The sequence below is a fragment of the Orcinus orca genome, chromosome 3, assembly GCF_937001465.1.
Source record: "Orcinus orca chromosome 3, mOrcOrc1.1, whole genome shotgun sequence".
Lineage (NCBI taxonomy): Eukaryota > Metazoa > Chordata > Mammalia > Artiodactyla > Delphinidae > Orcinus > Orcinus orca.
The window spans coordinates 150,706,548-150,720,459 of record NC_064561.1 but is presented as its reverse complement, the minus strand read 5'-3'; the positions used below and the strand labels follow the sequence as shown (position 1 = coordinate 150,720,459).

The 13,912-nt window shown below is 40.1% G+C and overlaps 1 protein-coding gene across 3 annotated transcripts in view; it reads right to left on the bottom strand.

Annotated features, from left to right (window-relative positions):
* OXCT1 (3-oxoacid CoA-transferase 1) overlaps positions 1-13,912 on the bottom strand; it is a 143,429-nt gene that overhangs the window by 17,923 nt on the left and 111,594 nt on the right. For all 3 annotated transcript variants that reach the window (XM_049708189.1, XM_004265961.4, XM_033421200.2), the window contains one exon: positions 9,446-9,535. In XM_049708189.1, the coding sequence (XP_049564146.1) occupies positions 9,446-9,535 (90 nt within the window). The remainder of the gene's footprint in view (positions 1-9,445; positions 9,536-13,912) is intronic.

Here is a 13,912-nt window from a genome sequence, read left to right as displayed (position 1 = left end):
TTATTTCCTAATTTCATCATAACCTTGGTGAATAGCTAAATCTCTTTCCTCCACCTGCTTCTCCAGCTTCTCTTTTCCCCACTGCATCACTTACAGGCCTCCTGCAAAATCTAGGAATCCACCGTTTTTATGTTGTATGACCGAAAGCGTTAATACTTTCTATTACTTGCTTCATGGTGATCTCTTTTTAATTCATTAGATATCTGTGTGCAATTTATTACTAAATTCTTCAGTAATAAACGACTCTGGTTAAACGATAATAAATTCCCTTGTTATCATTACAATAAGCTTTGTGTTATCAAAATAAACTTAATCCCAAATAACAAGCTCTCTTTTTTACAACATGATGATTTTTACATTTCATGTCAACATTTCTTTCACCTGAGGCAATGGAGCATTCATGTAAGATTTTGCCTTACATAAAACCCCATTTTATGCCCATCGTTTTTGTTAAGTATTTCTTCAATGTGGCTACAATATATTTCTTCTTTGGGAAAGCCCTAGTGATCAAGTACAAAGAAGGCAAAGTCTAGAAGTTGGTTGATCCTTAAGGGACCGAGTCTTTACGGGTGTATTCACGCCATCTGAAACACACACCACCCTGTACTCCTTCATCCCACGTTCGAATGGCAACACCCTCCCTATTCTTCACGACTTAGCTCAGGTGTCAGCTACCCTGGAGAAACCATCTCCAACATCCCCTATCCAGTGCCGCCACTCCAGTGTCCCAGGGACTTTCCTAGTCTGGTGCACCTCGTAGGTGCTCCTGTGTCTCCTCTACTCTCCACACATGTTGTAATTGTTGCCCTCTCTTTCCCCACCACTGGACTCTGAAACAATTTATCTTTGTATCTTCCGCAATGAGTAGAGTACCAGACAAACCACAGCGATCAATAAATGCTGTCTGACTATTATAATTCCGATCCAAGGAACTCCAACAGCATAGGAGCTGTAAAATACCATGTGACTGAGTGGCTATGGACCACTGGAGGCTGCTTTTAGTCCTAAGAAATGTACTTGTACATTCCCAGCATCTCTGAGCTCACTAGGAGAAGTGCAGCTAGCAGAGGTGTGCAAAGGGGCTTACGAAACTTGGGGAGGCAGATAAAGGCATGAGCAAAGGGAGTAGCAAAGACACCTCAAGACTGCAGTATGGGGAGTTCCCTGGTGGTCCAGTGGTTAGGACTTGGCGCTTTCACTGCCGTGGTTCAGATTCAATCCCTGGTCAGGGAACTAATATCCCTCAAGCCATGCAGCGCAGCCAAACAAAAAGAAAAGACTGCAGTATGAAACATACAAATGTATAAGTAAAGAGAGAAACTGAGTGAATTCTACAATACTTATTCTACCTCTTCTGCTTGCTCTCTCCTACAGCTGCAAGGCTTGCATTAATCTGTTGAAAGCGGGGCTACAAAGGCTGACCTTGGCAAGGGAATACTCCATACTTTGTCTGGTGGCACAATGAAAGCAAGGACAGGTCTCTCTTACGGCTTGCCAAAATGTCATGGAGGGAGCTGGAGTGCTACCGCCCTTGCCCCTTCCTTCTATACACACACACGAACACACACAAAACAGATGATATAAAAATTGGGGAACGCTGTATTACAAGACCCATGACTGTCACATCACTACGATGATTGATGTGGTGCCCAGAAAAGAAAAATGGGATTTGCTAAAGAAAGAAATTCAAGGTACACAGAATAAAAGGACAAGATGATGACGGTATTACTCACACTGAGTTTATCCTCATGGGATATTTTTGGCCTTTACACAGCACCTATTTGGTAGGGCTCCCAGCAACCCATATAGGACTTCAGTGGAAAGGCTCGGCTAGCTCTGAAGCAGAGAACGGTTGCTGCTACAAATGGCTTTTATATGTGGATATAATAACAGTCTGTGGTTACACAGGCACATCCCCAGGGGAAGCCTAGCCAAATGAGACAACAGATACAGCAAGCCATTTCCCTGAAAATAGTCTGCAGGGCTTTGAGATCTTAGAATAGAAGGCCATTTTTCTTCAATATAATACAAAAATCTTTATCATGGCCTTTTACTTTCTCTCTAAAGACTGCATCCTATGGTCTCTAGACTAAGGATGGCAGAGCCTAGGACTGAGCAGGAATTATTTTCTCTTTCCATCCATGAATTGCTGTGATACCTTAGAAAGCTGCTCTTACTGTCAGCTTTCCTATCAAGAACTACGGATGCTCAAGGTCACAGAATGTAAAGTTATTTGCTTAATTAAATTCTGTAAGACATTTTAAAGTGTTTATTGGTTGATGGACTGTGTTCTGCTATTTTCTTCCATTATAACATTTTTTTGCAGGCATGTCCATCATTAAAGGACAAATAAAAAAGACAAAACCATGTAAGGATTTCTATTTTTAATAGTGAATATCGTTTTTTCCCAAACAATCCTAGCCACGAAATAGTTTCATTAACAGATTATAAAATACTGACAAGCTTTTATGAATGGAAAAAAAAATTAAACCAGATGAAACTATGTTAATTACAAATTATCCTAACAAAAGAATACTTTATCTTGGGATACCTTTCAGTGTTGCTGAAAATTATCTCAAGGATGCTTCCAAGAAAGCATTTTTAGAAACTCTTTTATATTTGCTGGCTTTTGGTAACACATTTGGTCCAAAATAAAAAGGATTAATAAATCTCATTTACTTTTTATAATTTCTCTGCACAAAAAGCAATGACAAGGTAAAACAGTATTCAAGATTTCTAGGGCTTCCCTGGTGGCGCAGTGGTTGGGAGTCCGCCTGCTGATGCAGGGGACACGGGTTCGTGCCCCGGTCCGGGAGGATCCCACATGCCGCGGAGCGGCTGGGCCCGTGAGCCGTGGCCGCTGGACCTGCGCGTCCAGAGCCTGTGCTCCGCGGCGGGAGAGGCCACAACAGTGAGAGGCCCGCGTACCGCAAAACAAACAAAATACACAAAAAAATGATTTCTATATGACACTGCTATCAGATATGAATTGGACTTAATAAAAATATTATTCACAAAGATTTATTCTCAACTTCATAACAAAAAAATGATACAAATGAACTTATTTATTACAAAACAGAAACACAGACTCAGACCTAGAGAATGAACTTATGGTTACCAGGGGGGAAGGTTGTGGAGGAGGGATAGATTAGGAAGTTGGGATTGACATGTACACATTGCTACACTTAAAATAGATAAACAACAAGAACCTACTGTATAGCACAGGGAACTCTGCTCAATATTTTGTAATAACCTAAATGGGAAAAGAATTTGAAAAAGAATAGATACATGCATACGTGTAACTAAATCTCTTTGCTGTACGTCTGAAACTAATACAACATTGTTAATCAACTATACTCCAATATAAAAATTAAAAAATAAATTACATTTTTAAAAAAGCAAAGACAAGGTAAAACAGTATTCAGGATTTCTATATGACACCTTCGCTATCTGATACAGATTGGACTTAATAAAAAATATTATTCACAAAGATTTATTCTCAACTTCATAACAATATAATTATGACTCTTTTTATCCTTTAGAATCCAGACCTCCTACTGTAATACAAATAAAAACTAAGCCTGTTTTAGAAATAGCACTCTCATTTATGTTCTCAAAAATAGGTACCAGAGCTTTGCCTGTTTCCAATAAATGACAACTATGACTGAATTTCTTTGTTTTTGTGCTCTGAGAGTTATACCCTTAGGAACACATTTCCAGTACACAATACTAAGAACAAAACACTTTCCTTTATATTGTTAGTGGTGATGGTATTTGCCAGACAGAAAAGTTTAGTAACAGAAAACGGAGGGGCTGGATACATAGGCTCCCAGTTTGCTTTTGCTCTTAATTTTCTACTTGACTTTTATCGGAATGTTTAACCCCTATGAAATTTGGTTGGTTTACCTCTGGAAGGGGAACAATAAGACCTACCTCACAAGAGTATTGTAATGATAAAATAAAGGCAATAAACATGTAACTGCTTGGAAAAAGTTAAAAGTGCTCTATATGTTCAAAGTATCATTATTATTTGAAGAACTAATGAATTCAACAATTATTGATTCCTAATATGCACCAGGCATGATTTTCCTTAGTTGTTATGATAGAAAGAGGCCCTGCCCTCATGGAACTTCCATTCTAGTGAAGAAAGGAGATGAAGAATCATCAGAAGAGGGGGGAATTCTGTTTTTATAACAGTCAGGGAAAGCTTCTCTGGTATCCTCAGCAGAGGCCTGAGTGAACGGAGGAAGTGAGCCATGTAGATATCTGAGGAAGAGCTTTCCAGACATAGACAATAACAAGTGCAAAGGCCCTGAGGCAGGAGGATGCTTGGAATGTTCCAGAAACTTACAGGAAGAGAGTCTGGCTGGAGCTCAGTGGGCAAGTGGGAGAATCCTAGTAGATGGAGTCAGAGAGGTACTGGGATTGAAGCTGACAAGCCAGGGAGGGCCTTAGGGACAAAGTATAAGGAACTCTGAACTTGAATCTAAGGGAGATGGGAAGCTGTGGAGGGTTTCTGAGCCCAGGAAGAAGTGCTATAACATGATTTATATTTTTAGAACATCATTCCTACCACTGTGTGGAGGATAGACTCTGTGTGTGTGTGTGTGTGTGTGTGTGTATTTCCACTCAACTCTTCTCCCTTTGCTCTCTGACAACAGGGACCTAATTGTAAATCCCTCAGCATGCACTGCCCTTTCACACCCCAGTGCCTATTCCCTTGACCTGCAACACACTAGTCCCTTCAAACCCTGCCCCATCCTTCAGATCTCCATGCAAATGCTACATCTCATGGGAAGCACTCTGTTTTGTACACTCTTTCTATTTTAAGTATTGGTTTCTATGACTCTATCCCCATGAGACTCTGACCTGCCTAAAGGAAGGACTATGCCTTTCTATTTTTCATTTCCTCAGACTCTACCATAGTGCCTGACACATAGTAGGCCCTCAATAAATATTTGATGCCTGCATAAACAAGTAAATTAACATACTCACATAAGATAATTCTGCCAAATTTCAAGACAAAGCCTCGAAGAATATACATTTAGTCATTCATCATGTCTAGAGGATGGAAGACGTTAAGCCAGCAAATTCACAAAGTGTCGGCTCATTTATATATGATGGTGTAGAGGTAGGAGTGAGTCAGATAACGGGGGAAGGGGAACAGAATGTGGAAACACCTAAGAACAGGAAACAACATGAGTGTGGAGATCCTAGCAGAACTGAAGCCCTGGAAACAAGGATAACGTAGGTTGCTGGGGAGCTGATGACAAAAGACTGGCAGGCTGAGGCGAACTAAATAATGTGGACCTAACTCGATCCAGCTTTAGTTTGAGACCAGTCACTTTGGCAGTGGTGTGCTTGATTACCAGGAAAGACGGTCAGTCTGGCAGGAAGAGGGCCTCTGGGATGCTGCAACAGTGACCCATGTAGATGTGACAGGGACATAAACAAGTAGAAATCCACAGGATGGAGCAGATTACAGGGGTATTGTAGATGCAATATGTACAGTGATTGGTATAGTGGGAGGGGCAGAAATTCCATGAGTACCTTTCCAGAGGGGGGCTAGGAGATCATCACTTCTCCAGTTGAGCTAGCAGATGGAAGATTTTTAGGGGAAACGATGACGATTTCACTTGTATAAGTGTTGCGGTTGAGGTAGCTATGGAACAACCAGGTGGAGGTGTCTAATAGGGAAAAAATATAGTTATAGAGCTCATTAGAGAATTCCAGTGAGGAAATAAGGATTAGGGAGCCACTGAGTGAAAAATAATAGTTGGTGCCAAAGATTTAGAAAGCACCCAAGAAAGGTGCAGAGGGTGAGAAGTACAGAGGGCCAAGGATGAAGTTATGAGGAGTCCTGGAAGGAACTGATAAAGAAAAGGATGGGGCAGCTAGTGATCTAGGTTGGTGGGGCAGCTCTGCAGGCCTCAGCACGTGGTTTACAACTTTGGTTCCAAGGCTGCTGTTGCAGTTAAGGCCTTTCTCAGAAGGCTAGAGGGGGACAAAAAATAGTCCAATGAAATCGGCTTACTCTTTAAGGACATGACCCAGAAATTGCACAAATGCTCAAATCCCATTGACTTAAACTTGGTCACATAGATGAATCTACACGCAAGGGAATCTGGGAAATGTAGTCTGTCACTGGGCTACTCTGTGCCCAACTAAAACATGGGAAGATTCTAATACAAAAGGGAAGAAGAGGAGATGGGTAGTAGCGGGCACAATTCTGAGACTGTTTTCTTTTAAATATTTTGCTGATATCTATCTCAACAAGGACAGCTTTGACCAGGGAAAATGAAAAAGGGAAAGAGGTAATTCTGAAACCTAAAGCTTTCAGAAAAGGGCAGGTGTGGATGGGAACATAGGTGAGGATACAGCATGGTATGATATGATGAACATGACTAGACCAAACTGAGGGAAACTCCTAGCTCTGCCACTTACCTGGACAAGTTTCTTACCTGCCTACATTCCAGCCTTACATCGGAGAGTCGCTGAGAGGTTTATAGATCCAGTATGTACAATGCCACACACAGGGCCTCGCACCTAGTAAAGACTCAAACTCCTACTCCTTTCCTTCATTTCTCCCAATTTTTAGAGGGCAAAAAAAGGACACGCCAAGAGATCAAAAGAAGCTTAAGTAAGAAGGTGGCTAGACACCAAAAACTCTGCCTACTTTGCAATTTTGCCTGGAACCCTGATGTCTAAGCTTAAATGAAAGCCACACTCCAAGGCCAGTCTGGCGCCAGTGCCTGCCACATGTCTCCAGAGGCAGTTTTAAGGCAAAGGAAATGTTATTCTGGTTACTCTAGAGCAACACAAGCAGGCAGCCAGGTTTCAAATACCAGAAGCTGCTGGCTGCTTGCAAAGACTTGCAAGGAAAGAGTTTCCTTTGTCTGATTAAAGCAACATTTTTAAAGGTCAGGTAATACTGTATTTATAAGTGACCTGCATCTGTAACCCTATAGACGAAGAAAAGGAGCAAAAAAAAAGCTGCACCTGAAGGCCAGTTGATGGCTCCACCCACTTACTGGGGGAAAAAAAAATCAGCAGCACAAGGATACAAGATTATATTTCTTTTCTCAGGTTTTAATCTTTCACTGCAAACTTTCTACTCTGTGTCTTACAAAACTCTGGGGATTCTCCCCCTAGGCTGTTCACGTACTCATAAGGCAGCAGAAGTTACCTGGCATGTCTAAAAGAACAGGTCATTAACTGGAGAGGCCACCAGGAGTGAAAGATCTCGCCTCTCTATTTCCTTTCCAACCTCCACCAACCTTTAGGCAGACAAAAGATGCAGGAAAGAAGCGGTGAGGTCCCCGTGTTCCCTTGAGTTGGGCCAATAACAGTAAGTCCAGGGGAACAATGTACAGTAGCAACCACACATTCTGGGACCAAGAGTACAAAGTGAAGATGGCAAGAAAAGAAACTTCTGTTGGTTAGTTTTCAAGGTTATCTATTAAGTATAAACAAATCACTATCATTATTTTAATCACAAATATATTTTTTGTTAGTTTGTCCAAATGAAAGTATGTAGGGAAAAATATCTAACTTCAGTTCTGGTCTAAAACTTAGTGCCAATTTCCCCACTGAGAGAAGAAAAAGAAGAAACGCTAAAAAACATTATCTTGCTTCTATGAAAAGCTTTAATAAGGGACTTCTAATTGGAAGTTTGAAGCACCATTTTTCCTCTGTCAGAAATTCCAGTTGAGGAGAAAGAAAACACTTTGGGGGAAAAAAGAGAAATACAGGCCCAATGTTTTGAAAACGAATGCACAAAAATAATCTGAAATGAGTCGGACTTCAGTGCCTATGTGTCAACATTAAAGTAACAACAAAAGGAAAGTCGGAAAGAGTTTTCTCCAAACGGACGTTATGTTCCAGAAAACCTTTGGATTTGATTTGCATGCGTGGCATCCTTTTGCCTCTGAAATGAAGTATTTTGGATGCTTTTGCCAGGCATCGCTCAGTAGTCACCTGTGTTGGTTTCATTTCTATTGTCCCACATTTATGCTTCACTGCTCACTTCACTGTTTACTAAGCAATTTATGATAATTTCATATTTATTACAGTTTTCACAATGAAACTGTTTCATGGCACCCATCACTCTGTAACAGAACTCCCCATGGGAAGCAAGTCGGATGCAAATCTTCCAGATCCACACTCTCCCACAATGCTGCATCACAAAATAAAAAAGGGCAAACGAACTACCACTTCCACTCAAAATAGCAGGTATCAAGGTGAGAACAGGTAGCTTTTGTTTTAAAACTAAGAATTATAAAGGAGAATGAGCAAAGGTATAGAGGGTGAAGAGGGTACCTGACACCCAATATCAACTTTGCAAATCATCAGAAGCCCAGGGATTAAGGTGGGGAAGGCAATTAAGCTCAGTTGTTTCAAAGACAATGACTTGGAATAGGAAGAAAGTCATACTGATAGCTCGGTATTTAGAAGACTAGGCTTCGGAGTCAGAGGTATCCAGGCCAAATCTCAGTTCCACTAGTTGTCTGACCTCAGGCAAGTTACTTAACCTCTCTGAAGCTCTGTTTCTGGACCCACAAAAATACTTATATCAAGTTCATGGGCTTTTACAGGCAAACATACACAGAGAGCTTAGTGTACTGTTCGTGCACAGTAAACTCAATGAATGGGAGCCATCACTATTACAGGCTGATGATATCATCATTAAATGTAAGTGCCATGCGGTCAATGATTCTTGTCTAGTTTTGGTCGTTGCTAAATTCCAGCAGTGCCCAGCACATAATAGGTATTCAATAAACACTCAACGATTTATCAAAATAAAAGTATAATATTCTTCAGAATAGAACACTTGCTATCACCAAGTCCATCATTTTCTAACACTGTCTCAAAACGGCACCTCCACAGACTTGGTAAGAGGCCATATTGTCCACTTGAAAATAACTGCTGTTAAAAACGCACATTCTGCTGTGTTTTTCATTTTGCACAGAGATAGCAACCACTATAATCATCTTTAAACCTGAATCAGAGAATTCCCATGTGGTTCAGCGGTGATGACTCCGTGCTTCCACTACAGGGGGCACGGGTTCGATCCTTGGTCGGGGAACTAAGATCCTACATGCCACTGGGTTTGGCAAAAAAAATAAAAATAAAATAAAAATATCTATGAACCTGAATCAACACATCTGCCCTAACATCTTTTCACTGCTTTTGAAGACATTATAGCTTTTACTTTTAATGTGTGTGTGAGGCAAATAATCAAAGAACACCCTGATGTTTGCTTCAAAGTTAAAACAAACATTTAGCTGAATGATAATAAATAATGGTCTTTATTTGTAACGTTTTTCTCTAAAATATAAATGCTATCAAGCTGAGTGATCCAGAGAAAACAATAAAAACAATGGTCGCATGACCTGGTGAACAGGGTTTCAGTGTAGTGTGAATTTCCAAAAGCAGCTCTCATTACCTTTGCAGAGTGCTCCATGGTGACCACCACTTTGGTTTTGGCACTGGACACTAGATCCATAGCTCCTCCCATTCCTTTCACCATCTTCCCCTGCAAAACAAACAGAAAATAAGAAGTACTTCTTGGGACTTCCCTGGTGGTCCAGTGGTTAAGAATCAGCCTTGCAATGCAGGGGACACTGGTTCGATCCCTGGTTGGGGGAATGAAGATCCCACGTGCTGCGGGGCAACTAAACCTGTGTGCCACAACTAGAGAGATGCCCGTGCACAACGAAGAGCCCACATAACGCAACGAAAGATCCCGCGTGCCTCAACTAACACCCAACACAGCCAAAAAATAAATAAATATTAAAAAAATAAAAAGAAGTAATTCTCTTTCATGTTTTTAGTATGTGGCAGAACAAAATTAACTTGCAAGAAGAAGCCGCTGGAATAATTAGTGAAAAAAACTCATTGACCTTCATTGCTTAGTACTTGAGCTTTATGACCTTAATATCCTGTTGTTCTATTATTCTATGGCTGAAGAATAAGTTCAGGATAAATATTATGACGTTACATTCACTGAGTATGGCTAACATTACTTTGTCAACGCTATATTAGCAATATGTCAATCATTGGATAAGAAAAAACTCAAGAACCTTTCCAAAATTCTGGGCACATTACTCTTATTACAATAATATGAGACTGAAATCCACATGCCCCTGACATACATTTCTTTCTTTTTAAACATATACTTGGCACCACTGAGTCTTCAATCACAGACACTTTTTAAAGCCCTCTCTTGGATTTCCTGCAGATTAAAATACCATTAGGTAATAAACTAAGGCATTAGTGGTGTTTCCCTAGTAATGATTAATATGAAAGGTGGGTCTGTCTTTCTAAAACCTGGCACTTATCTTGCTCTTAGAAAAATACATCAAAACGAAACAAGAAAATATATTTCTGTTAAGCAAAAACAGAAAACAGAAGCAGACTTCAGGATCCTTTCACCAAGACCATTCTATTTTTGTTCATCTCTCTCTCTCCTCATTCATTAAACATTTACCAACCACCTTCTCTGTGCCACACACTCTGAATAATTCCCACTGTCTAGTCTGTCTCCTGGTTACAGAGTTTTGGAAAAAGCAAGTGCCCCCAGAGATGATGAAATAAATTCTTACTCAAGTAGACTGAAAAGAAATGTTTCTAACATTGAAACCTCCTGAAAATTTAATTTATTTTTTTCCTCTTGCTGATTTGACAGTAAACTCTTCCAGGGCTTTCGGCTCCTTTCCCATAATTTCATACCTTTAAGGAAATCAGGCAATACACTCACACCTGGCTTTAAGACACGGTCTCAAATCCCCTGATTTCAGAAACATTTTAGAGGTCAGTGCAACACTGCACGAACATGAATTAGATGGGCAGTATAAAACAAAGGAGTAAGTAGTCAGGGTATCTTCATGGTTTGGAGCTTGCCACTAAATGACATTGGGAAGCAGCTGGCAATGGTTGGGAGATGGTGCAAGGAAGGAGTGGAAGGGACAAAATGAGTCTGTCTTCAGACATGTAAGGTTGCCATGAAGCAGAATATCCATGTGGAAATGTGTAATTTTATACTTCTATGAGCCATACCGTCACTGCAGTTTTAATAAGTAAAGCACCAGGTCATAACATTTCTGAAGAGAACACTGATACTTTATGGTACAAAATATGGATAAGTTAGAGATAGAAGCAATGAATGTCTATCATAAACTCCAATACTAAGGAAGTTTGGGATTTTTAAAACATCAAAACACACTAAAGCTATTCCATTTAAAAATGTCTCAACATGTTCTTGCTGTGGTGAGAACATCCAGCCAGTCTGAGCTTCCATAGATAGTGTCCTTGGGCAGACTAAGAGTGTAAGTGCCAGAAGAATGAGGAAGCCAAAGAAAACCAGAAACCAAGCTAGTGTGTTAAACATTCCTTGAATTAAAAAAAAAAAAAAATTCCTTGAATTAGAATATACCACAGGCAAATTTTGTCCCCTGTGACACATAAAGCTTATGACAGCTTCTAACAGGAAGCTTGTCCATTTTAGGTGCATCTGATGTACATATTTTAAATCATCATCAGTTATTTAAAAAAGATTTATAGAGCACCAGCTGGGTACATAACACTGTGCTGGCAGGAATATAAAGTGCTATAAAACAAGTTGGAAAGAACCATCTCTTTGTGTCTGTTAGAAAGAACTGTATCTCTTGACTCAATGTAAATGAACAGTCTTCATCACTCAAAGAGATTCAAGTGGTCTCATGTCTTGTCTTCAAAGCACACACTACAAATTTCAAAGCACTATTTTGATACTTACATGTTTGTTTCCAAGAGTAAAAAATGCACAAGATTAGGTGCAGAACACCTGAGATCTATTAACCCACTGTGTGACATTTGCAAAACACCAAATCTCTTTGTATTTAGGCTCATTATCTATAATCCAGGAATAAGAATATCTGCCCTATCATAAAGTTGTTATGAGGAATGGATGTGGAGTAAACAGAAATTTATGAATTTATTGCCTTACATCTTCAGTCAATTCATTTTACTGAGTGTCTAATATGAGCATGTACTGTACTGGGTGCTGGACTTAGAGATGATCAAGACAGGCTTCTTTTCTCATAAACTTCATCACTGGGGGAAGGGAAAGCATCCATGAGTAATTAAAGAGACTTGAACCAAATTTCTTCCCTCTAAAAGAAGCATTCCCCACCTCTTCCTCATCCCCAAGGTAGAGTTAAGTGCCTTTTCCCTGTATCCTTGGCACTATTTGGTATGTAATTCTATCACAGTGAATTTCAACTCTTTTCTTTCTTTCACTGTATTATTATTATTGTTATTGCATTATAAGTGCTTAGATGAATGAGTGGATGAATGGCTTCAAGTAACATAGGTATGTTCAAGTTCTAGCAGAGCACTGAGGATGCAACTGCTAACTGTGCCTGGAGAGGCAGGAATGGGAGGAAGAGGCTCAGCAGGATGTCACAGAGGAAGTGTTTCACAAAAGTCTGCCAGATGGGGAAGAGAACAGCAGTGTCTCCTAAGAGAAAGCATTCCTAGCAGGTTAACTGGAAAACCTCCAAATATTTGGTTTTTGTATTTTTTAAGTAAGTTCATTGTATTAGAAAAGGAAATGAAAACATTTTCTTCCATTTCAATTCCCAAGTGATTTCTGAAACAGAATCAATTACTAAAGGAAAATAATTTATTCTATCTATACCAGAAGAAAAAAAGAGATATAAGACATCCTCTCTGAAGCAAGTGGGAAATTCAACGCCACCTTTCAGCCCGGCTCAGTAGGCACTCTTCTGGGAATCAACTACTTATATATCCCAGTTCTCTACTGCAGCTGGGGTAGCCATGTGCCTGAGTGCTAGACAATGGAAGAGAGGGAGGTGCTACCTGTGGTTTCAGGCTCTGGCCCATAAAAACCTCTCACGTGTAATCCTTCACGCTCCTTCACCTTCTGCAATCTGGACACTGACATCCAAGGTGTCCTCGCAGATGACTGAGCTTCCCTCAGGCTGGGTCCTTAAATGACCACGTGTAGCAGAGCCCACTTACTCAGAAACACACTGCATTGCTCAATATGAGTGAAAAACACAGGGTGCTAAACCACTGAAATCGGGAGGCTTATTTGTTACAGCAGCTGGTGTGACTAATACAGTGGTGTGTTGCCCAAATGAATTCTATGGAAGGGAGAGAACTGTGTAGAATTAGTACTGTTACAGCTGCATAACAGAGGGGGGACCTGAGAAGGCCTCTTAAGGAGATGTTTTACCACTGCTCTTTGAGGGAGGTGACTATGCCAGATACTGTCCTCGGCACTGTTATCTACCTCTTTATCCAAATGTCCAGCACACTGCTTGACATTTGATAGAGCTGAGATACAGATCTTACCTCCGTCTTCATCCCCCTCCCAGAAACCCAACATCCTAATCAATATACAAAATAAAAAGCTGATAAAAGAGAGAAGTTAAGGAGCTAAAAATGTACCTTTAAATAAATCACAAGAGAGAAAAGTGATACGGAGAAAAAATAGGCCTATAATGAAGAGATTATGGTCATGATTGAAGCACTGGGCCAGGGTGACACAAAGCGTGGCTTTCTTTTATATCTCATCAGCAAACATATATTTCTTGAATGGGGCAACTTTAGTTCTAAAATGTATTCTGGCTAGCATAATGGAGAGATGATTGCTGGATACTCATTTCATAGCCAACTCATTTTTTTGCAGTTAAGGACTGACTCTGACATCAAGTACGGAAAGAATACTGCAATAAAATGCACTAGAATGCTGCACAATTATAAAACTTTTCTAAAAAGATACTGACTCAACTGTTATCCTCCATTCACAAATATTTTCAGGGTCTATTATGAACCAGGAACTAAGATAAGAATTAGGAATAAAAAATGAACATGATCGGGCTTCCCTGGTGGTGCAGTGGTTGAG